The sequence below is a fragment of the Hemitrygon akajei genome, chromosome 5, assembly GCF_048418815.1.
Source record: "Hemitrygon akajei chromosome 5, sHemAka1.3, whole genome shotgun sequence".
Lineage (NCBI taxonomy): Eukaryota > Metazoa > Chordata > Chondrichthyes > Myliobatiformes > Dasyatidae > Hemitrygon > Hemitrygon akajei.
Genome location: NC_133128.1, coordinates 113,062,906 through 113,089,170, shown reverse-complemented (window position 1 = coordinate 113,089,170; position 26,265 = coordinate 113,062,906). Strand labels below are relative to the sequence as shown.

Sequence of the window (26,265 nt, the reverse complement as noted above, 5' to 3'; positions counted from 1 at the left end):
TTCGTACAGATCAGACCATTACACAGTGCATTGAGGTTGATTCTGACTCAATAACAGAAGAAAGTGTAACAGTTACAGAGGAAGTGCAGTGCAGGTAAACAATAAGGTACAAGATCATAACGAGGTAGATTGTGAGGCCAACCATCAAACTTAGCACAATGCTTTAGAGTGCCAGTGATCAGGAGTTCCCACTGTAGTCTACATGTTCTCCCCATGGCATGGGTTTCCGCTCTCATTCCAATGACCTACCGGTTAGGGTTAGGGTCAGTAAGTTGTGGGCATGCTACGTTGGTGCCGGAAGCATGGCGACACTTGCGGGCTGCCCCGCATTACAACCTTGGATGATGCTGGTAGTTGATGCAAATGATACATTTTACTGTTTTGATGTACACGTGACAAAAACTAGCTAAGCTAGCGGACTATTCAATAGTCATACGGAGGTGTAGAAGCTGTCCTCGAGCCTGGTGGTACATGCCTTCAGGCTTTTGCATCTTTTGCCTGATGGAAGAGGGGAGAAGGGACAATGTTCAAGGTAGGTGGGGTCTTTGATTGTGCTGGCTGTTCTGCTGAGTCAGTGAGAAGTATAGACAGAGGGGAGGCTAGCTTCCATGATTTGCCTTATGTACCTCGTGCCTCCTCACATACCTACTGATCCAATGGTTCATGGCTTCCTTATTCCCTTTGGCAAAACCCAAAGTCTAAGAGACATCTTCACTGCAACCTAGTCTGCATTCACTGGAGATTAGAAGAATGAGCGATAATCTGACAGAAACCCATCAAATATTGAAAAGCCTAGATAGACTCTGGTATGGAGAGGATGTTTCCCATAGTGAGGGAAGTCTAGGGCCAGAGGCCACAGGCTCAGAACAAAATGACATCATTTTAGAACTGATGTGAAGAGGAATTTCTTTAGCCAGAGGGTGGCAAGTTTGTGGAATTAATTAATATGCGGAGGTCGTCATTGCCTATATTTAAAGCAGATTCTTGATAAGTAAGGACGTCAAAGATTACGGGGGAAGACAGGAGAATGAGTTGAGAGGGGTAATAAATCAGCCATAACAAAATGGGGGAGCAGACTTGGGCTAAATAGCCTAATTCTGCTCTTCTGTCTTATGGTTTTACAGTCTAGTACCATTGATCCAATGTTATCCTGTGCATACTGGGCACCACGGTAGTACAGCAGTTAATGCAATACTATTACAGCTCAGGGCGTGCCAGAGTTCAGATTTCAAATCCAGCACTGTCTGTAAGCATTTGTATGTTGTCACGTGAATCACATGGGTTTCCTCCAGGTGCTCCAGTTTCCTCCCACAATCCACAGACTTACCAGTTATCAGGTTAGTTGGTCATTGTAAATTCTCCTGTGATTAGGATAGGGTTAAATGGATGGGTTGCTGGCCAGTATGGCTCATTGGACCAGAAGGACCTGTTCTGTGCTGTATCTCTAAATAAAAAATAGATAAAATAAAATAATATTTATGTAAAGATGACATAAACTCAGTGATTATCTAATCTTTGTATTATAATCAGTATTTGATCTGAATATTATATTATTTGTCTCCGGTAGAAGAAACAATCTAATCTTTGTATTGTAGGTCTAATCAAATTTCTACATAATAATGGCAATCCAATTACGCAATAGTGTCTCTAATCTGTATTTTAAACAGAATCTATATTTCAAAGAGATGGACTTTCATTTCTATGTAATAGCAAGTGCCTACCTATTCAATGATTGTGTAATCTTTGACAATCTAAATGTTAGCGTCTTAGATTTGTTTATGCTCATGTAGAGTCATAGGGCACATAAAGAGCCCCTTCAGCCCAATTGGTCTGTGCTGACCCAGGTGCCCCATCCAAGCTAGTCCTATTTTCAGTATTTGGCCCATAAATAAACCTTTCCATTCCACATATCTGCCTCAACAAAGCACAAAAATACAAATTTATGAGGGGTATAGATATGGTCTGGGCCAGCCAATGGTGTAGTGGCATCAGCACTGGACTTGCTGGGTCAGAAAAGCCTGTCTCCCTGCTGGATAAGTACATGGATCAGAGGGCTTTGGTGCAGGTGCAGGCTGATGGGAATGGGCAGAATAACAGTTCAGCATGGACTAGATGGACCAAAGGGCCTGTTTCTGTGCTAGTGCTCTATGACTCGATGGCTCTATAACCATTCTAATCGATACCACCCTTTGTGTAAAACATGCTGCCTCTCAAATTCTTGTTAACTCATTCCTTCTACGCCCTTTAAATCTTGATTATCCAACCCTGGGAAAAAGACCGAATGTATTTTTTCCTATCTATGCCCCTCATGATTTTATACACCTCTATAAAATTACCTCTCAGTCTCCTGTGCTCTAAGGAATAGCAGACTGGTGGTTTGAGTACCTGAGAAAATGCTGATCTCCTGGGATTTTCACACACAACAGTCTCTAGAGTTTACAAAGAATGGTGTGAAAAACAAAAAACTCTTTCTGAATGGATTATGCTAACGCATCATTGATCGAAAAATCATAGGCTATTGCTAAACTTTCATATATGCACTTATTACCCACCTGCTGTACCCAAGAAAATGGCCACTGGGTGTATTTTTGTGGTCTTCTGCTGTTGTAGCCCATCCACCTCAAGGTTCGAAGTGTTGTGTGTTCAGAGATGCTCTTCTGCACACCACTGTTGTAATGTGGCCATTTGAGTTTCTGTCACCTTGCTGTCAGCTTAAACTAGTCCGGCTATTCTTCGCTGACTTCTCTCATTGACAAGACATGTTCACCCACAGAACTGCTACTCATCGGATTTTTTCTTGTTTTTCACACCATTCTCTGTAAATTCTAGAGATTGTTGTGTGTGAAAATCCCAGGAGATCAGCAGTTTCTGAGGTACTCAAACTGCCCCATCTGGCACCAGCAATCATTCCACAGTCAAAGTCACTTAGATCACATTTCTTCCCCATTCTGAACAAATGAACCTCTTGACCATGTCTGCAAGCTTTTATGCATTGAGTTGCTGCCACATGATTGGCTGATTAGATATTTGCATTAACGGGCAGGTGTACATAAAGCGGTCACTTAATGTATATTTTTTTAAATAATTAAGTTGCTCTGTAGCCTTTAATATGAAGAGGCCATAGTTTCCTCCTACAATAATTTATTCTGCAATGAATATTCTAGATAAATAGTTGATATGGTCGCTCACCTTGGTGTCAATTACAAATTAACACTTTAAAAGTTTTGATAATTTCAGCCAATCACAGGTCTCCACAATGACCATAAAGCCATAGGAGCAGAGGTGGGCCATTCAGCCCATCAATTTTGCTCTGCCATTTCAGCACAGCTATTTTAATATCCCTCTCAACCCCATTTTCCTTTCTTCTCCCTGTAACTTTTGATGCCTTCACTAATCAAGAACCTATCAACCTCCACTTTAAATATACCCAATGACTTGGCCTCCACAGCTGTCCATGGCAATGAATTCCACAGACTCACCACCCTTCTGCTCTCTTTTTTAAAGAAAATTACTATTCTCTGAGGCTGTGGTCTCTGGACCCAGACTCCCCCACTATAGGAAACATCCTCTTCACCTCCGCTCTGTCTAGACCTTTCAATATTCAATACGTTAGAGTGAGATCCCCCCTCATTTTTCTAAACTCCAGTGAGTACAGGCCCAGAGCCATCAAGTGCTCCTCGTATGTTAACCCTTTTATTCCCAAGATCATTCTCATGCACCTCTTCTGGACACTCTCCAATGCCAGCACATCCTTTTTTAGATAAAGGGCCCAAAACTGCTCACCATATTCAAGTTGAACTCTGACCAATACCCTATTAAGCCTCAGCTTCACGATGCCACCAGTCCAGCTCTTTAACTAGAGGTTCACGTGTGACTTTGCTACTTATTTTGGCATCTGTTAATCAGCCCTCAGTCCGAATATGCCCTTTACAGCTACTGAGGTTGCCAATGCAATATAAAAATACTCCAGATCCAATTGGCAGACTCAATTACATTATAATTGACCTATTAGAGTTTTACTGTCCATTTTAGCACACAAACATAATGGCAATTTTCTCTTTTAAGTGGGTTAATAAAATCATGCAGTGGCTGTATAATTGCTGTGTTAAACAGCGCCTCGACTTTCTTTGAGCATGTCATGAAAATTTCCTTAGGACTGGGAGGAAAATAAAAGTGAAACTTGAATTTTCACAACAGTGCCTTGTGACAAATTAACTTTGAAGTCAATTAGTTTAGTATAGTAACATAACCCTTAGTGTAATGCTTTACAGCACCAGCAACTGTGATTGAGTTCAGTTCCTGCTGGGGTCTGGATGGAGTTTTCACGTACCTCCCCTGACTGCATGGATTCCTCCAGGAGCTACAGTTGTCTCCTACATTCCAAAGACGTACCAGCTATGGTTACTGTGTTGTGGACGTGCTGTGTCGGCACTAGAAGCGTAGCGACACCTGCAGACTGTCTCCAGCAACAGCCTCAGGCTGTGGCATTTCACTGTACGTTTTGATGTTTCGATGTGCATGTGACAAATAAGGCTAATCTTTATGCACTGCCTAAAACAATTTGATGAACATAGTTCCCAAGGGAAATAACATAACTAGAACATAGAACGTTACAACACAATACGGGTCCTCTGCTCCATAGTGTTGTACTGACCTGTTAACCTACTCTACGATCCATCCAACCCTTCCCTTCAACATAGCCCTCTATTTTTCTATCATTCATGTGTCTATCTAATGTCCTTATTGTATCTGCCTCTACCACCATCTCTGGCAGAGTGTTCCACTCATGTATAAAAAAACTTTCCTCTGACATTCCCCCTGTATTTTCCACCAATCACCTTCAAATTATGCCCTCTCTCATCAGCTATTTCTGCTCTGGGAAAAAAGTCTCTGCCTGTCTACTCTAACTATGCCTCTTATCATCTTGTAGATCTCTATCAAGTCTTGTCTAATCCTCCTTCCCTCCTAGCTTGCTCAACCTGTCCTCATAAAACACGCTCTGTTAGCGGGGAGGGGGGAAGGGTTGATAATTTTGTTATTACAATTTTTTTTCCTTCTGTAACCTATTTGAAAATTCAATTAAAAAAAAACACACACACTCTCTGATCCAGGCAGTGTCCTAGTAAATCGCCTCTGCACCCTCTCTAAATCTCCCACATCCTTTCTATATTGGAGAGAAACACTTTTCAATTGGAGGGTAGTGTAGTGGTTTTCGCGATGCCATTACACCTCAGGTTTTGGAGTTTGGAGTTTAATCCCGGTGTCCTCTGTAAGGATTTTGTACATCCTCCGTGTGACTGCACAGGTTTCTCCCCGATGCTCTGGTCTCCTCCCACAGACCAAAGATGTACTGGTTAGTAGGTTAATTGGACAATGTAAATTATCCTGTGATTAGACTAAGATTTAATTGGGTGTTGCTGGCAGTGCAGCTCAAAGGGCCCAAAGGGCTTGTTCTGCCCTCTATCTCTAAGTAAATGAGTACTTGGAGAGAAATAATTTTCAGGACGTTAGGGGAGGGAGAGTGATTTGGAACAAGCTGGTATGGGCCTAATGTGTCAAATAGCCATGTTGTGGGTGGCATTGTTCTAAGGGCCATTGGGGTCAATGGAAGGCAATCACAGAACAGGAAAACTTCTCATGATATCCTGTTGTGGCAATTCACAACAAAAGCTGCAGTATTAAAGTGAAAGCATAATTATAGGGGCACCATTTTAATGTGATTGGAGGGAAGTATAGGGAGGACACAGCGAGTGGTGGGTGTGTGGAACGCCCTGCCAGGGATGGTAGTAGAGGCAGATACATCTGGGATATTAAAGATAGGCACATAAATGACAGAATAATTGAGGGCTATGAGGGAGGGGAGAGTTAGATTGATCTCTGAGGAGGTTAACAGGTTGGCAAAACATCATGGGCTGAAGGGCCTGTACTGTGCTGTAATGTTCTAGGTTTTATTATTATTAGTTTGGGAAACACAGAAAAGTGGCTATTTTGCCCAGAAACAGTAATGCAGTATATGATATGTTAATTTGATTTAAGTAGTGGTGACAGGGCAACTGCTCTTTCAAGCCCACAAGAAACTACAGACAGTTGTGAACACAGGCAGTCCAGCCTCCCCTCCACGAACTCTACACTTCCCTCTGCCTCGGTAGAACAGCCAACATAATCAAGGGCCCCCCTCCCACCTTAATCATTTCTCTTCTCTCCCCTCCCATTGGGTAGAAGATACATCGCTGAAGAGCAGACAGCACTCGGCTCAAAGACAGCTTCTCTCCCACTTTAATCAGAGTCTGGAACGGACCTCTCTTGCATTAACAATAAACTCTTGATCTCTCATTCTGCCTCACTGTGGCCCTTTCACATTATTTGCCTACCTGCACCTCACTTTCTCTGTAATTGTAACACGATGCTCTGAATTCTTTTTACCTCCTTAGATATAAATATGTGTGCCCTGATCTCTCTGAATGGCTTTCACAAAACCTTTTCACTGTATTTTGGTGCAGGAGACAATAATAAACCAATCCAATCGGTATGCCTGGGTAAATTGGTTTATTATTGTTGCATGTACTGAGATACAGTGAAGAGCTTGTCTTGCAGACTTCATACAGATCATTACACAGTGCCTTGAGGTAGAACAAAGGGAAAGAGTAACAGATTGCAAAATAAGAGAAAGTGCAGTGCAGTAGACAACAAAATGGAAGATCGTAGCAAGGTAGATTGTGAGGTCAAGAGTCTATCTTATTGTACTAGGGGACCATTCAATTGTCTTATTACCGTGCGGCAGACAGTGATCTTGAGCCAGGTAGCACGCGCTTTCAGGTTTCTGTATCTTCTGCCCAATGGGAGGGTCTTTGATTATGTTGGCTGCTTTACTGAGGTAGTTAGTGAGAGGTGTAAACAGAGTCCATGGTTTCTGTCATATGCAGAGCTGTCTCCACAACTCTCTGTGTAATGGTTGGGACATGGAAACTCCTCTACTCTTCTTTAACTAGGCTTCAGGATTTCTAATCACTTGACAGAGATTGCTAACCTATCCCTGTATGCCACAGAGTGGAAACTCAAATTATTCTAGTCCTAAACCACTTTTGCACATTTTTAAATGTGTTTTTGCTTTTAATCTTACCTTCACAAACCACTCTATTTACTGAGTTTAATCCTAAATCTCCAACAAGGTAATCCCTCTCTGAAGGCTACAAATCAGTTTCACTGAATTTGCAAAGTGCCATCTAATAAATATCCTTAAAAGTAATAACCAGTCATTAAAATGTGTCCATTAACTTCAAACGATATATCTTAAAACAAGTGATACAATATCCTGTACACCCTGCTCACTCTGTTTATTGTGTCCATGTCACAATACAGGAATGTTTGAAAGAGTACAGAGAAAGTTTACAAGGATGTTGCTGGGTCTTGAGGACCTGAGTTACAGGTTAAGATTTTATTTCCTGGAGCGTAGGAGAATGAAGGGGACTTTATAAGAGGGTTATGAGATTATGAGGAATATAGATAGAGTAAATAGAAGCAGGCTATTGCCACTGAGATTGGGCAAGACTAGAACTGGAGGTGATAGGTTAATGGTAAAAGTTTAAGGGGAATTTGAGAGGAGAACGGAGGTGGTGGATGCAGGTTTGATTGTAACGTAAGAGAAGTTTGAATAGGTAAGTACATGAAGCAGAGGGTACGGAGGGCTATGGTTTGGGTGCAGGACCTGGATGGGTTCCATGGCTCTTCTTGTCTCGTGGCTGTCTGTGGGAAGATGAATCTCAGGGTTGTATACTGCATACTTTGATAATAAATGCACTTTGAATCTTTAAATCCTTTGAAAAAGAGCAAAAAAAAAGAAAAAAACAAGTTTGTAACATTGTGTGCACTGTGACATTATATATAAAACTGATTCCAATCAGCTAAACATATTTTAAAGATCTGGACCCAGAATGCAGGTAGATATTTTAACTTAACTCAAGACAGGAGAGACTGTAGATCCTGGACCATTTACCAACAAAGAAAATGCTAGAGGAACTCAGTGGGTCAGACACTATCTGTGGCAGGGAAATGGACATTCTGTCCATCTCCCTTCTATCTTTCAGCCCAGATGAAGGACCTTGATCTGAGCTGCTGTCTGTCAAGTTCCCTCTATAAATGCTGCCTAACCTGTGAAGTGCCTTTAACAGTTTGTGTGTGTGTGTTGCTCAAGATTTCTGGCATCTGCTGAATCTCTTGTGTGGCCAACATCTCCCTATTTTATTACTCAATAACACAATAGGACAGGGTTGGTTAGTAACATTTTATTTTTATTTAGAAATGCAGCACAGTAACTGGCCGAACCAGCCCATGTCACCCAATTACACCCATCTGGCCAATTAACCTACCAACCCAATCACAAACTGGAGAAAACCTGCAGATTCTGGAAATCCAAACAACACACACAAAATGCTGGAGGAACTCAGCTGGCCAGGCAGCATCTATGGAAATGAGCACAGTCAACATTCCAAGCCAAGACCCTTCATCAGGACTGGAGAGATAAAGATGAGGAGTCAGTTAGAAGGTGGGGGCAGGAAGAAAGACAAGGTGATAGGTGAAACTGAGAGGTGGGGGTAGATGCGAAGTAAAGAGCTGGCAGGTTGATTGGTGAAAGAGATACTGGGCTGGAGAAGGGGGAAACTGATAGGAGAGGACAGAAGGCCATGGAAGAAAGAAAAGGAGAGAGGAGCACCAGAGGGAGGTGATGGGCAGGTAAGAAGACAAGATGAGAGAGGGAAAAGGGGAGTGGGAAATGGTGGGGGGGGGGGGGGGGGGTGGAGTGCATTACCGGATAACCCAAACGTCTTTGAAACATGAGAGGAAACTGGAGCACCCAGAGGAAATTCACACAGTCACAGGGAGAACATACAAACTTCTTACAAGCAGCAGTGGGAATTGAACCCAGGGCCCTGGTGCTCTAATGGTGTTGGACTAATTGCTATAAATGGCCTGCAGCTGGTTTTCTTATTCTGTAAGTTGCTTCAAGGGACTAAGTTTTGCTCTCTTTTTTGCACTACTTTTATATTATTGTATTACATTATTGTAATTTATTGTATATTTTATGCACTGCACTGTTCTACTGCTGCAAAACAACAAATTTCATGACATATATCAATGATATATATCAATGATTCTGTTTCTGATTGACTAGGATAAGCATTTGGCGCCACCTGGTGCTCAGATGAGTAATGTATTACAGATTTGATCCAAAACTTTATTTAAACTGATAAGCTGGGGCCAGTAGTCTGTTTTTCCACTTACTAGAAGTTTGTGGGTTTGAGCCCCACTGCAGAATCCCAAGCAGAGACACCAGGCTCACGCTCCTGTGTAGTCTGACCTATCCTCCAATCCAGGTAGCATGCAATAAGGTGTGGTGCTGTAAGGTGCTATAGATTTGCAGGCCTTCCAAAGTGCAAAGTAAATTTATTATTCAAGTACGTGTATGTCACCATATCCTGTCCTGATATTGGTGACATACACATACACTTATTTGAATAATAAATAGTACAAATAATTTTAAATAATTAAAAAATAATAATACAGTACAAAAAATTTGAATAATAAATACATACAATAATTTTGTACAGTTCTGGTCACCGAATTATAGGAAAGATGTCAACAAAATGGAGAGAGTACAGAGAAGATTTACTAGAATGTTACCTGGGTTTCAGCACCTAAGTACAGAGAGAGGTTGAACAAGTTAGGTCTTTATTCTTTGGAGCGTAGAAGGTTGAGGGGGGACTTGATAGAGGTATTTAAAATAATGAGGGGGATAGATTGAGTTGACGTGGATAGGCTTTTTCCATTGAGAGTAGGGGAGATTCAAACAAGAGGACATGATTTGAAAGTTAGGGGGCAAAAGTTTAAGGGTAGCACGAGGGGGAGCTTTTTTATTCAGAGAATGGTAGCTGTGTGGAACGAGCTTCCAGTAGAAGTGGTAGAGACAGGTTCGGTATTGTCATTTAAAGTAAAATTGGATAGGTATATGGACAGGAAAGGAATGGAGGGTTATGGGCTGAGTGTGGGTGAGTGGGACTAGGTGAAAGAAAGCGTCGGCATAGACTAGAAGGGCCGAGATGGCCTGTTTCCATGCTGTAATTGTTATATGGTTATAGTAGAATCAATGAGAAACTACACACAAAGAAAGATGAACAGACAACCAATATGCATTAGAAGACCAGCTGAGCAATTACAAAAAACACAAATAAAATAAAAAAATAAAAAAATAGATAATATTGAGAATAAGTATTTATTTTCTTGTAAATGCCTGCAAGAAACTGAATCTCAAGGTAATCTGTAGAAACATGAAGTACTTTGGTGACACGTTTACTTTAACTGCTTCGACTTCATAGGACAGGCAACTGTCAGAATCTAGAATAAAATGGTGGGGAGGGAGGGGGCTGAGCACAAGCTGGCAGCGCAAGGTGAGTCCAGGGGAGGGATGGGGTGAGAAGGTAGGTGAGGGAAGGAGGGTGGAAGGAAATGATGTGAGAAGCTGAGAGGTATAGGTGCAAGGGGTAACGGGCTAAAGAAGAGACCTGATAGAAGACAGTGGACAATAGAATAAGGGAAGAAAATGGGAGAAGATGGGCAGATCATGAGGCCAGGGGAGGAGAATGTGCGAGAGGGACACCAGAATGAAGGAAAACAAAGTTGGGGTGATAATAGAGGGGAGTCTTTCACCCAAGACATCGACTATTCATTTCCCTCGATAGATACTGCCTGACCTGCTGTGTCGCACCAGGATTGAGTGTGTGTATTAGAAAATAGAGGGCTATGGGTAACCCAAGGTAATTTCTAAAGTAAGTACATGTTCAACACAGCATTATGGGCCGAAGGGCCTGTATCGTGCTGTAGGTTTTCTATGTTTCTAATATGACTTGTAGAGTCCTTGAAATCAAGTCCATTGGTTGCAGAATCAGTTCAGAGTTGTGGTGAGTGAAGTTATCCGCTCTGATTCAGGAGCCTGATGGTTAAAAGGTAATAACTATTCCTGAACCAGCTGGTGTGGGACCTTCTGTACCTCCTTCCTGATGGCAGCAGTGAGAAGAGAAAATGGCCTGGATGGTAGGGGTCCTTGATAATGGTGTAGGTTAGAGGGGCATTCAGGCACCTTTTGAGACAGATGGAACCTGTACTGCTGGGATGGGTTATGTTTGAACTGGAGGGGAACTAATATACTGGGCAGGCATATGCTTCAGTTAATTAAGGACTGTTTAAACTAGGGAATTGGTGGGAGTGGGGTGGAAGGGAACTTAGAACAGACCAGGCTCAACTGTTTAAACATCTTAGTGGAGAATAACATATTAGGACATAAACTGATAATAAGCTTCAAAACAAAACTGGGTCAAAAAGCATCAGTAATAGAGCAAGAAAAACAGTTAGAAGATGTTCTAAAAGTGGGGTTCCACAGGGATCAGGTTTGGGGTCACTGCTGTTTTTTAATTCACGTTAATGATAAGCACATAATAAATAAGCTAGTAAAGTTTGCAGATGACACAAAATCAATGGGATGGGCTGATAATATTCAGGAAGCAGAATCAATACAGATAGATTTAAACAAAATCCAGATGTGGGCAGATAAATGGCAGATGAAATTTAATGTAAGTTCATATAAAATATACAGTGTGGAGGTCTTGAGTTAGAAAGTGCACTGTATGAGAAGGATTTGGGTGTCCTGGTAGACTCATCGCCATCAACATCCAGGCAAGGTACAGAAGCGATCAGGAAGCTAATAGAATGTTGGGCTAGATAATGCACTCAATGGAGTTCAAGCCTGGAGATGTTCTCCTTAAGCTGTATAATGTGCTTGTGAGGCCACATCTTGAGTACTCTGTACAATTTTGGTCTCCATGTTATGTAAGGGATGCGAAGGCACCAGAGAGAGTTCAGAGAAGGGTGTTGAGACTCATTCCAGTTCATCAGGGTATGAGCTGTGAAGAAGGATTGAAATAATTAAATCCTTTTAGCCTAAGTAGATGTAGAACAAGAGGAGACATGATAGAAGTGTTCAGAATCATTAAAGGTATAAGTAAGACTGCTATTTCAAGGTTAATCCATCATCAAGGACACGGGGACCAAAGGTGGAGACTGGTTAAGGGGAGACTAACATGAGGAGGCATTTCTTTTACACAGCGAGTTGTGGGCACATGGAACAAACTACCTAGTTTTGTAGTTGAGAGTAGTACCTTAGAGACTTTCAAATCTAAAGGCGATAGTTATTTCAACACCTTATGTGGATAGGAATTTGGCAAGCTTTGTTGGGCTGAATGGCCTGTTCTTGTCAAAGACTTTCTAATGTTGGATGCTGCTCCATGTAGATGTGCACAGTGAGAGGGAGGGCTTTTCCTGTGACTGACTGGGCCGTATAATGCTACTTTTTTGATGACTTTTCCTTCCGGTCAGCTGGCGTGGTCAATAACCTGCTCTGCATGTACCATTCCAGGTCAGCCTCAGTCAGGTCTGATGGGGAAATGTCGGCGGCCACGGACGGCCTTTACCAGCCAGCAGCTCCTAGAGTTAGAGAACCAGTTCAAGCTCAACAAGTACCTCTCCAGGCCAAAGCGCTTCGAGGTCGCTACGTCCCTCATGCTGACAGAGACCCAGGTAAGGAGGAGGCTGTGAAACCTTCAGAATGGGGAGGGCAACACGGCACCTTATTGCCTGCTTGCACTGTAATACTTTATTCTACATTCTGTGATTGTGAGCAGCTTTGGGCCCCATGTCTAAATGCTGGCAGAGGGAGGGTCCAGATATGAAGGGTCTTGGCCTGAAACATCAACCCTTTATTCCTCTCCATTGATGCTGCCTGAACTGCTGAGTTCTTCCAGCATTTTGTGTGAGTTACTTTGGACTTCCAGCAGCTGCAGACCTTTTGTGTTTGCAAGAATGATCCTGAGAATGAAAGGGTTAACATATAGTAGGTTTTCATAAGCAAAGTGGCAGAGGCGTTTTACAGGGAAACAGTAACAATTCACTTTATTGTTGACCAAACACAGAACATAAAGCGTGGTAAAAGTACTTTATATAATCACATCATCATGTTCGGTCAGCCTCTTCAAGTGACCCTCAACTCAATGTGAATTATGCATGTTTCCACCATTACATTACCCTATGCAGACCTCCCCCGCCACCCCCAGAATTCACCAAATCCGGCATTGTGAGCCCGTCTGGAGCTTGGGTGAGCCACCCGGCTCAGGTCCCATGTTGTATGGATGGAGTAACAGCAGAGGCCTCTGGCTCGTCCCAGGGGTATGTTGACACGTTCATGGTCATGTCATAGTAGCAGAATCCTCCAGATCTCGGTGGGCTGGTGCAAGGTGATCTACTAAAATACACTCAGGTTTATCTCTCCTCTCTAATGATAAGTCATTTCTCTTCATTCCAAAATGCATGAGGGGGCCTAAGGGGATGTAGGAGTGGATCATGGCAGACAAAACAAATGAGGTGGAATATAGGTCAACAGAAACCCACTGTGTTCACGTTCCTCTGATGTCCCGAGGTGCTGGCACGGTCGAAGCTGCAGGGCAGTGGCATTCGTACCAAAGCAAGCACGATAAAAGCACTGACCCGACGTTGTCTGTTCTGCAGTCGTGGTTGTGTGTGTGTTGGAGGTCCTGTTGACTGGGTTTATTGAGACAGGGAAAGGAGGTGGAATGACGCCCCTGGCTTAGTGTAGACTGTCGGTCACTTTAGCAAGCTCCCTATAGTCATTCATGGGTGCATTAGTGAGAGCAATGCAAACTTGATCAAATCACCTCTCATCCTCTTTGACTCCAAAACGAAAAGCCTGAGCTCGCTCAACCTGTTCTCATAAGACACACTCTCCTACCCAGACAGCATCCTGGTAAATCTCCTTGGCATCCTTTCTAAAGTTTCCACATCCTTCCTCTAATGCCTCATAGTTCTCTTTAAGCTGTGCTGTTTGTGAATGCAAATGACACATTTCACTGGCTGTTTCGATATGGATCTGAATCTGATTGAAGAAACATGCTCCTGAACCTCTTCTGCACCATGTCCAATGACTCCTCTTTGTTTCTATAATGGGGACGACCAGAACTGCACACAATACTCCAAATGTGGCCTAGCCAATGCTTTATACAGCTGCAACACTCAGGTCCCTGACTGATGAGGGCAAACACAATATACGCCTTCCTGACCATCCTATGTCCTTGCTTTGCCACTTCCAGGAAGCTGTGGACTTGCGCCCCAACATTTGTGCATTAGTAGTCCTAAGGGTCCTGCCTTTTACTGTACATCACCCTCAGAATACAAGAACAACCCCTCAGAATGGAGATGAGGAGGGGTTTCTTTTGTCAGAGGGTAGTGAATCTGTGTAATCCATTATCACAGATGGTTGTGCAGCCAAGTCATTGTGTATATTTAGGTAGAAGATTGCCAGGTTCTTGATTAGTAACAGTGTCAAAAATTATGGGGAGAAGGCAGGAGAATGGGGTTGAGAGGGATAACAAATCAGCCACGATGGAATGCGGAGCAGACTCGATGGACCGAGTGGCCTAATTCGGCTCCTGTACCTTATGGTCTTATTTGACCCCCAGAAGTAAAATATTTCACACTTCTCTGCAATAGCTGAATGGTTAAAACACAGGCAGTGGCAATAGGGCCATAAGATATAGGAGCAGAGTTAGGCCATTTGGCTCAAACAGTCTGCTGCGCCATTTCATCATAGCTGATCCAAATTTCCTCTTAGCCCCAATTTCCTGCCTTCTCCCTGTATCTTTTCATGCCCCAACCAATCAGGAATATATCAGTGTTTGCCTTAAATATACATAAAGACTTGGCCCCCACAGGAGCCTGTGGCAAATAATTCCACAGATTCACCACTCTCTAGCTAAAGAAATTCCTCCTCAACTCCATTCTAAAAGGACACTTCTTTCTTCTGGAGCTGTGTCCTATGGTGTTAGACTCTACCACCACAGGAAACATCCTCTCCACATCCACTCTATCTGTGTCCTCTGGTCCTAGACTCCCCCACTATAGGAAACATCCTCTCCACGTCCACTCTATCAAGGCCTTTCACCATTCGATAGTTTTCAATGAGGTTGCCCCTCATTCTTCTGAATTCTAGTTATTGCAGGTCCAGACCCATCAAATAATCTTCATATGACAAACCATTTAATCCTGGAATCATTTTGGTGAACCTCCTTTGAACTCTCTCCAGTTTCTGCACATTCTTTCTAAGATAAAGGGCCAAAAACTGCCAAGTGAAGCCTCTCCAGTGCTTTAATAAGTCTCACCATTACATCCTTGCTTTTATATTCTCGTCCTCTTGAAATGAATGCTAACATTGCATTTGCCTTCCTCACCACAGTTGCTTGTATCTCATCTCATTTAGAAAACAGTCAACCCTTTCATTTCTTCTACCAAAGTGCATGACCAGACACTTCCTGAACTGCATTCCACCTGCCACTTCTTTACCCATTCTTTGTGGCCTCTCTACTTCCTCAAAACTACTTGCCCTTCCACCTATCTTCATATTGTCTGAAAACTTTGCAACAAAGCCATCAATTCCATCATCCAAACAATTGACATATAACATAAAAAGGACTGGTCTCAACACAGCAACCTGTGGAACACCACTAGTCACCAGTAGCCAGCCAGAAATGCCTCCCTGTATTCTCACTCTTTGCCTCCTGTCAATCAGTCACTGCTTTAAACATGCTAGAATCTTTCCTGTAATACCATGGGCTCGTAGCTTGTTAAGCAGCCTCATGTCATCTTGTCAGAGGCCTTCTGAAAATCCAAGTACACAAAGTCAACTGATTTTCCTTTGTTATTCTGCTTGTTGTTTCTTCAAAGAATTCCAACAGATTTGTCAGGCAAGATTTTCCCAAGAAAACCATGCTGACTACAGCCTACTTTATTACGTGCTTCCAAGTACCGTAAAACCTCATCCTTAATAATCAACTCCAACATCTTCCCAACTGCTGAGGCCAGACTAACTGGTCTATAGTTTCATTTCTTCTGTTTCTCTCCCTTCTTGAAGAGAAGAGTGACATTTGCAATTTTCCAGTCTTCCAGGACCATTCCAGAATCTAGTGCCTCCACAACCTCTTCAGCCACCTCTTTCAGAACTCTGGGGTGTACACCATCTGGTCCAGGTGACTTATCTAACTTTAGACCTTTCAGTTTCCCAAGAACCTTCTCTCTAGTTATGGTAACTTCACAGACCATGCCCCCTGACATCTGGAACTTTACCATACTGCTAGTGTCTTCCACAGTGAAGACTGATACAAAATACTTATTCAGTTCATCTGCCATTTCATTGTCCTCCATTACTATCTCTCCGACGTTGTCTTCCAGCGGACCGATATCCACTCTTGCCTCTCTTTTACACTTTATGTATCTGAAGAAACTTTTGGTATCCTCTTTAATATTATTGGCTAGCTTACTTGTGGCCTTCCATCTTAAGGTTATTTGACCTTCAAGTCCATACTAGCAACATGTAACAACATTCCAGCTTATCCCATTTCCCACCCTCTCCCCAAATCCTATGACATATCCAGGTACCTCCTCAGGGCGCGATAATTGAATCTGCCTCCACTATTCCCCCGCTGGTGCATTCTCAACGTTAATCCACTCACTAAGTAAAAATGATTAGAAACAGAAAACGTGGAACAGTGCAGCAATGTTGTGCCGATCTATATAAACCTACTCCACAAACAGTCCTACCCTTCCTTCCTACACAGCCCATAACCCTCCATTATCTTACATCCATGTGCCTATCTGAGGGTCACTTCCACCTATCACCTCAAAGGCTTCTTACTGCACCTTCCTCCTCATCGAGTCTCACCTATCACCCGCCAGCCTGTATTCCTACTCCTGCCCCCTTCCTTTCCTGTCCAGGGGCGTGGGCAGCGTTCGGAGTTCAATTCCCACCACTGTCTGTAAGGGTTTTGTAATCCATGACTCTCCTCCAGGTGCCCCGATTCCCTACCACTTTGCACAGACGTAAGGGTTAGGGTTAGTAAGTTGTGGGCAGTTTGCTCCCACCACGTACTGTTGGTTGACACAAATGCTGCATTTCACACTTTGCTTCGATGTTTTGATGTGCTGTACATGCGACAATTAAAGCTAATCTTTCTAACTTTCTGACGAAGGTTTCGCTTCGAAACCGAGTTATTATATGGGTACATAATTGTAAAAACTCAATTCCCAATGTGCAATGCGGGCTGTTTACCCGGAACCGGAAGTGATGTGAGAGCGAGCTGATCGCACGGATGTCTGGAGCTAGAGCCATTTTACAGTAAATGAATGCATGTTAGCATTTTTGTCCATACGGTTTGTCTTTATTAAGAACAAACATAACAGAAATGTTGACCGTTTCTCCTCTCTGTAGATGCTGCCTGACCTGTTGAGCTTCTCCAGCATTTTCTGTTGGCTGCTCAAGATTTTGAGCCTCTGCAGAATCTATTTTTTTAAATCTCCCTAATGCATCTGCCTTTACCACCCCACCCAGCAGTGCAGTCCATGCACCCCATCATTCTCTGTGTAAAAAACCTTCATCTTACATGCTCTCAATGCTTCAAGAACAGTTTCTTCCCCTCGGCCATCAGATTTCTGAATCGACAATGAACCCCCGAACACTACCTCAGTATATATTCCTCTCTTTTTGAAATACGGTACTTATATATAGTAATTTACAGTTTTTTTATTATCATGTATTGCAATGTACTACTGCTGCATAACAACACATTTCATGACATATCCTGGTGATATTAAACCTGATTATGATTCTGGCTATGTGGGTAGAAAGTGTTAGCTTGATCTTGGAGTAGGTTAAAAGGTTAGCACAACATTGTGAATCGAAGGGCCTGTTCAGTTCTGTATGTTTGCAGACCCTTGTAATTCTACTTCTGCCCAATGGAAGGTCGATGGAGTTGGTGGGAGAGAACTGTATGTTGTAACTATGTGGTTTTGTGTAGGTCTTGTAGCTTTAGTTTTTGGTCTTGTTTTGTCTGGTGGGTTTGGAGCTCCTTTCCACTAAGATGGTAGCGCAATATTAATACGCAGCAGCCTCTCCAGACTCTGAATTGGGGATTGCCAAACGTTATGTGGATTTTCTGGTGTAGTCTGTTTTGTCATGTGCTTTGTTGATATCATTCTGGAGGAATGTTGTCTCATTTTTTAACTGCATTGCATTTGTGTTTTTTAAATGACAATAAACGGAATCTGAATCTGAAGAGAAAATGTCTGGGGTGGGGGGAGGGTCTTTTATTGGCTGTTTAACAGAACATAGAATGTGTTCTCCTCCACCAACTCTCCCCACCTTCCTTTGGGCAGTAGAGGTAGAACTACAAGAGGCATGAGAATGTTGCAACACCACTGGGAAGGGGATGTGAGAGAGGTGACTGGTTTAGGAGTCTGACAGCAGTGTGGAAGAAGATGTTCACGAGTCTGGTCATTGAGGTATCAAGCTCTTGTATCTTCTCCCAGAAGGCAAAAGAGAGAGAGAAAGGAATGGTCAGAATGGCAGGCATCCCTGATGAAATACTAAACATTTTCCAGCCTTGCAAAGCTCCTTTTGAATTTTTCACCCTCTCACCTTAAAGTTAAGCCCCCTTGTATTTAACACTTGCATCTTGGGAGAATGACTGACTCTCTATTCTAGCTATGCCTCTCATCATTTTAAAAACTTCTGTCAGGGGGTTCTCAGTCTCTGATGCTCCAGCAGAAATAATCCAAGTTTGTCCAGCCTCTCCTTAAAGCCCATACTCTCTAACCCAGGCAGCATCCTGGTGAGCATTTTCTGTACCTCCTCCAAAGCCTCGCACAAATTCTATTTCTTTTATTTACTGTAAATGTCTGTAAAAACGTATCTCAATCTTGTATCTGGTAACGTGTGTAAGTTGATAATAAATTTACTTTGAACTTTGCAATGGGCAACCTCCCTTCCAGTGGTGGGCAAGTTGTTGGAGAAGTTCCTGAGAGGCAGGATTTATGAGCATTTGGAGAGACATAACCTGATTAGGGATGGTCAGCATGGTTTTGCCAAGGGAAGGCCATGCCTTATGAACCTGATTGAATTCTTTGAGGATGTAACAAAGCACATTGATAAAGGTAGAGCAGTAGATGTAGTGTACTGTATATGGATTTCAGTAAGGCCCTTGATAAGGTTCCCCATGCGAGTCTCATTCAGAAAGTAATGAGGCATGGGATTCAAGGAGACCTTGTTTTGTGGACTCAGAATTGGCTTGACCACAGAAGGCAAAGGGTGGTTGTGGATGGTTCGTATTCTGCAAGGAGGACAGTCACCAGTGGTGTTCTGCGGGGACCTGGTCTGGGACCTCACCTGTTTGTGATTTTTATAAATGACCTGGGCGAGGAAGTAGAAGGCTGGGTTAGTAAGTTTGCTGATGACACAAAAGTTGGGGGTGTGTGGATAGTCTGGAGGGTTGTCAGAGGTTACAGCGGGACATCGATAGGATGCAAAACTGGGCTGAGAAGTGGCGGATAGAGTTCAACCCAGATAAGTGTGAAGTGGTTCACTTTGGTAGGTCAAATTTGAAGACAGAATATATTGTTAATGGTAAGAGTCTTGGCAGTGTGGAGGATCAGAGAGATCTTAGGGTCCATATCCATAGGACACTCAAAGCTGCTGCGCAGGTTGACAGTGTTGTTAAGAAGGTGTACGGTACGTTGAGCTTCATCAACTGTGGGATTGAATTCATGAGCTGTGAGATAATGTTATAGCTACATAAGACCCCACTTGGAGTACTGTGTTCATTTCTGGTCACCTCACTACAGGAAGGATGTGGATACTATAGAGAGAGTGCAGAGGAGACTTACAAGGATGTTGCCTGGATTAGAGAGCATTCCTTATGAGAATGAGTTGAGTGAACTTGGTCTTTTCTGCCTGGAGCGACAGAGGATGAGAGGTGACCTGATAGAGGTGTAGAGGATGATGAGGGGCGTGTGGATAGCTAGAGGCTTTTTCCCAGGGTTTAAATAGCTAACACATGGAGGAATAGTTTAAAGGTGCTTGGAAGTAGGTACAAGGGGGATGTCAGAGATAAGTTTTTCACACAGAGTGGTGGGTGTGTAGAGTGCACTGCCAGTGATGGTGGTTGAGGCAGATACAATAGGGTCTTTTAAGAAACTCTGAGATAGTTACATGCAGCTTAGAAAAATAGAGGACTATGCGGTAGGAAAATTCTAAGCAGTTTCTAGAGTAGGTTAGATGGTCAGCACAACATTGTGAGCCAAAGGGCCTGTAATGTGCTGTAGATTTCTATGTTTCGATGACCATCCAGCAGAGTGAGATGTCCGTGGAGGAAGGCTGCTGACTGGCTCAGTCAGGCTGCAGTAGGACATGCTGAGTGATGCACTGAGTCTTGGTGCAGACAATGGAAAGTTTCTGTGGGGGCTCCTTCCACTACCACACATGGACGGGCTGCGGCAGGTGGGGACCCCCTTAAATCCCGAAAGGATGAATCACCCAGGAGACCATGAATAGTAAAGGTGCTATGGTCTTTAAAACTAAGTTAAGTCACGACAAGGGCTTGGTGGTGAAGGACAAAGGTATAGGGTTTTTCCACTGCTGGAGAGTGAGGGGCCACACTGGGTGAGGAAGCCCCTCAGTTACTGTAGTAGTGTACCAGCTCCGGGGGCCACATAAGTGGCAACAATGCTGTTTGTTGTAAGGAATGTAATAGAGCACTACTTAAGGCTTTGACTATGATTGTAAGGATGAAAAGGCTGCAAGGTTTATTCTTGTAAATAATTTTGTAGGTAACACACATAATAAGTTTATTTTGATATTAAAAAACAAGTTGACACCATGGAATGTAATAACAATGAATGCAAACATTTTGTATAACACATATAAAATGCTGGAGGAATTCAGCAGGTCAGGCCGCAGCTATGGAGAGGAATAAACAGTCAATGTTCTGACCCTACAGTAATTTTCTTTTATGTATTGCACTGCACTGCTGCCACAAACTGATAAATTTCATGATATGAATCAGTGATAATAAACCTGATTGTAATTCTGAGTAACACACACAATATGCTTGAGGAACTAAACAGGTCCGGCAGTATCAGCCCTGATAAAGGGTCCCAGCCTGAAATGTCGACTGTTTATTCTCCTCCATAGATGCTGCCTGACTTGCTGAGTTCCTCCAGCGTTTTGTGTGTGCTGCTCTGGATTTCCAGCATCTCTTGTGTTCATGTAAACGTTTGCACTGTTGGCTCTTCAGTATTTTTTAATATGATGAGTAAAGTTTATTTTTGAAATGTAATAAGTTCTTGGAAGGTCCCACTGAAAATGCGAGGGAGGGAGGAGGGTTGCAGTGGTAATAAGAAATGAAGTCTTTGTAGCAACAAGAATGTCAGTCCAATGATGACCACCTCTTCTCAATTGCATTTTCCACTCAGGTGAAGATTTGGTTCCAGAACCGACGGATGAAATGGAAGCGGAGTCGGAAAGCCAAGGAACAGGCAGCTCAGGAGGCCGAGAAACAGCGGGGTGGCAAGTACTTGGAGAAAGCAGTTGGGGGCGAAAGCAGATCAGAGCCAGAAGGTGTGGATTTCAGCACCCACACCACAACGTTTCTCCAGTGCAACACAGAACTGGGCTACACGTCAAACAGTTCCTGCTCAGAAGATGAAATGACCCGGAAGGAAGTGAAAATTGCCCCAGCTTTGTGAATTATTTTGTGCAACTTCCTAACAAACTTGAACAGCCTACTTTCTTTCCGTCTCCCAGAAGGTGCACTCTGCCCAAATGATAGGTCCTAGTGCCTGTCTGGTTTGTTCCTCTCTCTTCCTCTGTTTGAGATTTCTATAAAATTCAGCCAAGGGGAAATAATAAAAGAATTCTGACTTCTGCAAAAGAAAACTGAATAAAAAAAGAGAGGCAGTGCTGGACTGGCTGGGCACTTGAAGATTATATTGTACTGAGTTAATTTAATTTATTTTTTATTTTGTCATATTTAATGTGAATTATTATATACTATATTTTGGGAAGACATCTCTGGGTCCACGAAAGGCTGCTGGTTTGAAGACTTAATGGACAAAAACATGAGTGTAAAACAAGAACAAAAAGGAAAGAGACACTTTAAAAATGAAGTATCTTGGAAATGAAAGACAAAAAAGCGAATTGAAAGAATTGGGAATGTTTTTAATTTATTCAAATACTGTGAATTTTAAGTGTTTTGTGGATCTTTACATTTCTGTTTTATATTATGTAACGTTCAAGAAAACACAACCAGCTGATGTCACAGAATCTCAAATACAGATGTGTACATATGTGTGCGGATGTGTGCATATGTGATAATGTGTGCGTGTAATTGAGAGCAAGCATGTGAATATGGGTAAGTGTGTGTGTGTGTGTGTGGAAGGAACTGTAGATGTGAGTACACATATCCATAAGATCTAGGAGCAGAATTGGGCCTTTTGGCCCAGTGAGTAGGCTCTGCTATTCCATCATGGCTGATTTATTATCCCTCTCTACTCCATTTTCCTGACTTAATCACCCTTGCTAACCAAGAACCTGTCAGCTTCTGCTTTAAATATACTCAATGACTTGGCCTCCACAGCTGTCCATGGCAATGAATTCTATAGATCCACCACCCTCTGATTAAAAAATTTCTTCCTCATCTCTGTTCTAAAGTGACACCTGTCTATTCTGAGACTGTGCCTTCTGGTCGTACACTCTCCCATTATAGGAATCATCCTCTTTCAATATTCGATAGGTTTCAATGAGACCCTCACTCATTCCTCTAAACTCCAGTGAGTACAGACCCAGAGGCATCAAATGGTCCTCATATGTTAACCCTTTCATTCCCAGGATCATTCTTGTGAACTTCCTATGGACCATCTCTAATGCCAGCTCATCGTTTTTCACATAAAGGGCCCCAAACTGCTCAAAGTACTCCATGCAGTCTGACCAATGCCCTCTAAAGTCTCAGCGTTACATCCTCACAGTTTTATAATGTCTGTTCTGGAAGTTGCAAAATATTTATGGTATTGGCTGGTGACAAACAGACTTCTCTACTTTTTGAACCAAATCTGCGTCCTTCCCTTTAAAGCACCCATTGTCTGTCTGGAGCTTTCTTCTCTTTGATGTCTGTCTCTAGATTCTTGTCTGCAGTACCCTAAACCTTGTACAAAGCAAATGCTTGCCACGCTTTTAAATGTGAATATTAAACAGCATCATGTTCTATACAACTATGTTTGTGTTAAACGTTTTTCTTGTCATTGCAAGACCCTGCTGGGCATTGGTAATACAACATACTGCATGTTTGGTTCATTGGCAAAGCCTACCAATGGCAGGCAGCTGACCAGTCCTTCATGCCACAGCGGCGCCTGTTACAGCCACCTAGGGGAGGAAGCGCTGGAGGTGGTGTGGGTGGGCACACTGGAATCCGTGCTGGGTTAGGGGTCGGACCCTGCAGGCTGGCTCTCCCGTTGTTGCTGCTCTCCACTGTTTGCTCCCTGGAAGACAAGCTGGATCACCTTCACCTGCAGCTGACGCAGTGGGAGATGAGGAACTGCTGCGCACTTGTTTTTGCAGAGTCGTGGCTCCAGGACAACATCCCATGCACCAACAACTTTCAGGCCGTGTCTCTCAGGGACTGGTGCTACTATTCTACTTTGTGGCTGTATGTGCTACGTTAACCATATTGTGTGCTCTGTTTTGCACCTTGGTCCCAGAGGAACGTTGTTTCTTTTAGCTGTGTACTTGTGGATGGCTGAATAACAATTATACTTGAATTTGAACTTGTATAAGACAATGAGGTTTAAAAGACAACATTAATTTCCCACGTGTTCACTTCAAAAGATTCAAGATTCAGGATTGTTTATTGTCATTTGAGAATGTGAGTGTAGAGCAGAACAAAATAATGGTTACTCTGGATCCAATGCAGCATAAAAAATGCAATAAGATAAAAAACAATATATATTGATAAATTATAAAACACAATGTACATACAACTGTTCTCTACATATGTAACATAAAATAGCTGTAGTGGGCTCACTCAAGGTTGAGTATGATGTTCTCCTGAGGAGTTATTCCCTAAATGGAGAACACGTGTGTGACTTTGTTTAACATGGGACAGCTGATTCATGGACAGCCACAGCACATTCCTCGACAGATCAGTGTCAGGGTCCAGTGTCGTGGAATACAAGATGACTGAGACCTTTCACTGCTGCAGCCTTTCTCTACCTTCACTGTCATTGCGATCTGTCATCATCTTCTTCCACCTCCACTGTTGAGGTCTTGGGTTGGATCGTTCTTTGTCTGGAATATCCCCTTTGACCTGCCCACCAAGGGTGACCCTGTCAGGAGCTGAGTGCCAGATGGCATTGCTCTCAGGATCGCGGAAACTCACGAGCATCTCCATCATGACAAGGTGACGATACTCAGAGAGCACATAAAATGCTGCTAGGTGATGTTGATCAGCCTGATCAGCTTGGGAGGGGAAGGAACTGTTTATGAGCCTGGTGGTCCTGGCATGGTTGCTGCACTGCCTCTTCCCCAGTGAGAACATCAACAGGTAGAGATGCCTTTTAGAGAAACACACAAAAAATGCTGGAGGAACCCAGCAGGTCAGGGAGCATCTATGGAAGGGAAGAAACATTTGATGCTTCTGGTCGAGATCCTTCATCAAGACTGGAAAAGAAGAAGCCACAATTATTCCTCTCCATAGAAAAAGTGGACTATTTATTCTCCATTGATACTGCCTTTGGCCTGCTGAGTTCCTCCAGCATCTTGTGTGTCTTGTTCTGGATTACCAGTGTCTGCAGAATCTCTTGTGTTTAAAATTAGCTGCTCCACTGCGAAGTCTCTTCGAGGAATATAACCTAGAAGAAGGTTAAATCTTTTCTTTAATGGGAGTTGTGAGACCTTCTCTCACTGCTTGCCCTCTGAGATCTCTGCTGCTCTTCGACCATGCATCCACCCAGACTCACCTATCACCTGCCAGCTTGTACTCCTCCTCCCGCTGCCTTCTTCCGCTTTCCCTTTCCAGTCCTGATGAAGGGTCTTGGCCTGAAACTTCAGCTATTTATTCCCCTCCATAGATGTTACCTGACCTGCTGAGTTCCTCCATCATTTTGTGTGCGTTGCTCTGGATTTCCAGCATCTTGTGTTTGTGATATGCCTTTTAGCCTGTTCTGCCTTGGAACATGGATGATCTATAATTGAAATTCATCTGCATATTAAATTGTTAAATTGGTTTATTACTGTCACATGAACGAATGTACAGTGAAAACCCTTTGTTCTACATGCCATCGAGTGAGGCAGTACAAGGGAAAATGACAACAGACTGCAGAATGAAGTGCTATACAAGCAGTGGCCACTTTATTAGATACCTCCTGTACCTGACAGAGTGGGCACAGAGTGAATGCTTGTGTTCTTCCGTTACTCTAGCCCATCAACTTCAAGGTTTGATGTGTTATGCATTCAGGGATGCTCTTCTGCACAATGCTGTTGTAACAAATGGTTATTTGAGCTACTTCCTGACAGCTTCAACCAGTCTGGCCAATCTCCTCTGACCTCTCATTAACAAGATGCAGGTAAAAGGTGCAAGGTCCATTGTGAAGTAGATTAGGGTTTTCAATTCCATCTAAACCCTGAGGACATAAGAACGCAAGAAATAGGAGTAGATGTTGGCCATCTGACCTGCCAATCCTGCTCCACCTTTCAATAAGATCATGGCTGATTTGCTGTGGGCTCCGATCGACCTACCTGCCTCTTCCCCATAACCCTAATTCCCCTGCTTATATTTAATGAGATAGCCCCTACTGCTTCCTTGGGTGGAGAATTCCACAGACACTGCTCTCTGGGAAACGCAGTTTCTCATAATCTATGTCCTAAATCTTCTCCCACATTTTGAGGCTATGTCACCAAGTTCTAATCTCAGCCACCAATGGAAACAACCTTCCTGCCTCTATCCTATCTACCCTTTTCATAATTTTATATGTTTCTACAAGATACCTTCTCATTCTTCAGAATTCCAGTGAGTTTTGTCCCAGGTGACTCAATCTCTCCTGAGAAGCCAACCCAATCCCCTCATTTCTGGAAACTTCCTCTGCACCACATCCAAAATCAGTATATTTTTCCTCCAGTAACAAGACCAAAGTTACACACAGTACTCCAAATGCAGCCTCACCAATACTCTGTATATTTGCAGCATTAAATTCATTCCCTCTAGCAACAAAGGCTAACATTTCATTTACCTTGATAACCTGTTGCCCTTGCAAACCAACTCTTAACAATTCATC

At 43.0% G+C, this 26,265-nt stretch overlaps 1 protein-coding gene across 1 annotated transcript in view; it reads left to right on the top strand.

Moving 5' to 3' along the window:
• The window catches only part of mnx2b (motor neuron and pancreas homeobox 2b), a 67,618-nt gene extending 44,410 nt beyond the window's left edge, over window positions 1-23,208 (top strand). The window contains exons 2-3 of the mRNA XM_073044611.1: window positions 12,464-12,624; window positions 21,415-23,208. Of these exons, the coding sequence (XP_072900712.1) occupies window positions 12,464-12,624; window positions 21,415-21,687 (434 nt within the window). The 3' untranslated portion in view covers window positions 21,688-23,208. The remainder of the gene's footprint in view (window positions 1-12,463; window positions 12,625-21,414) is intronic.
• The last annotated feature ends 3,057 nt before the right edge of the window (window positions 23,209-26,265 follow it).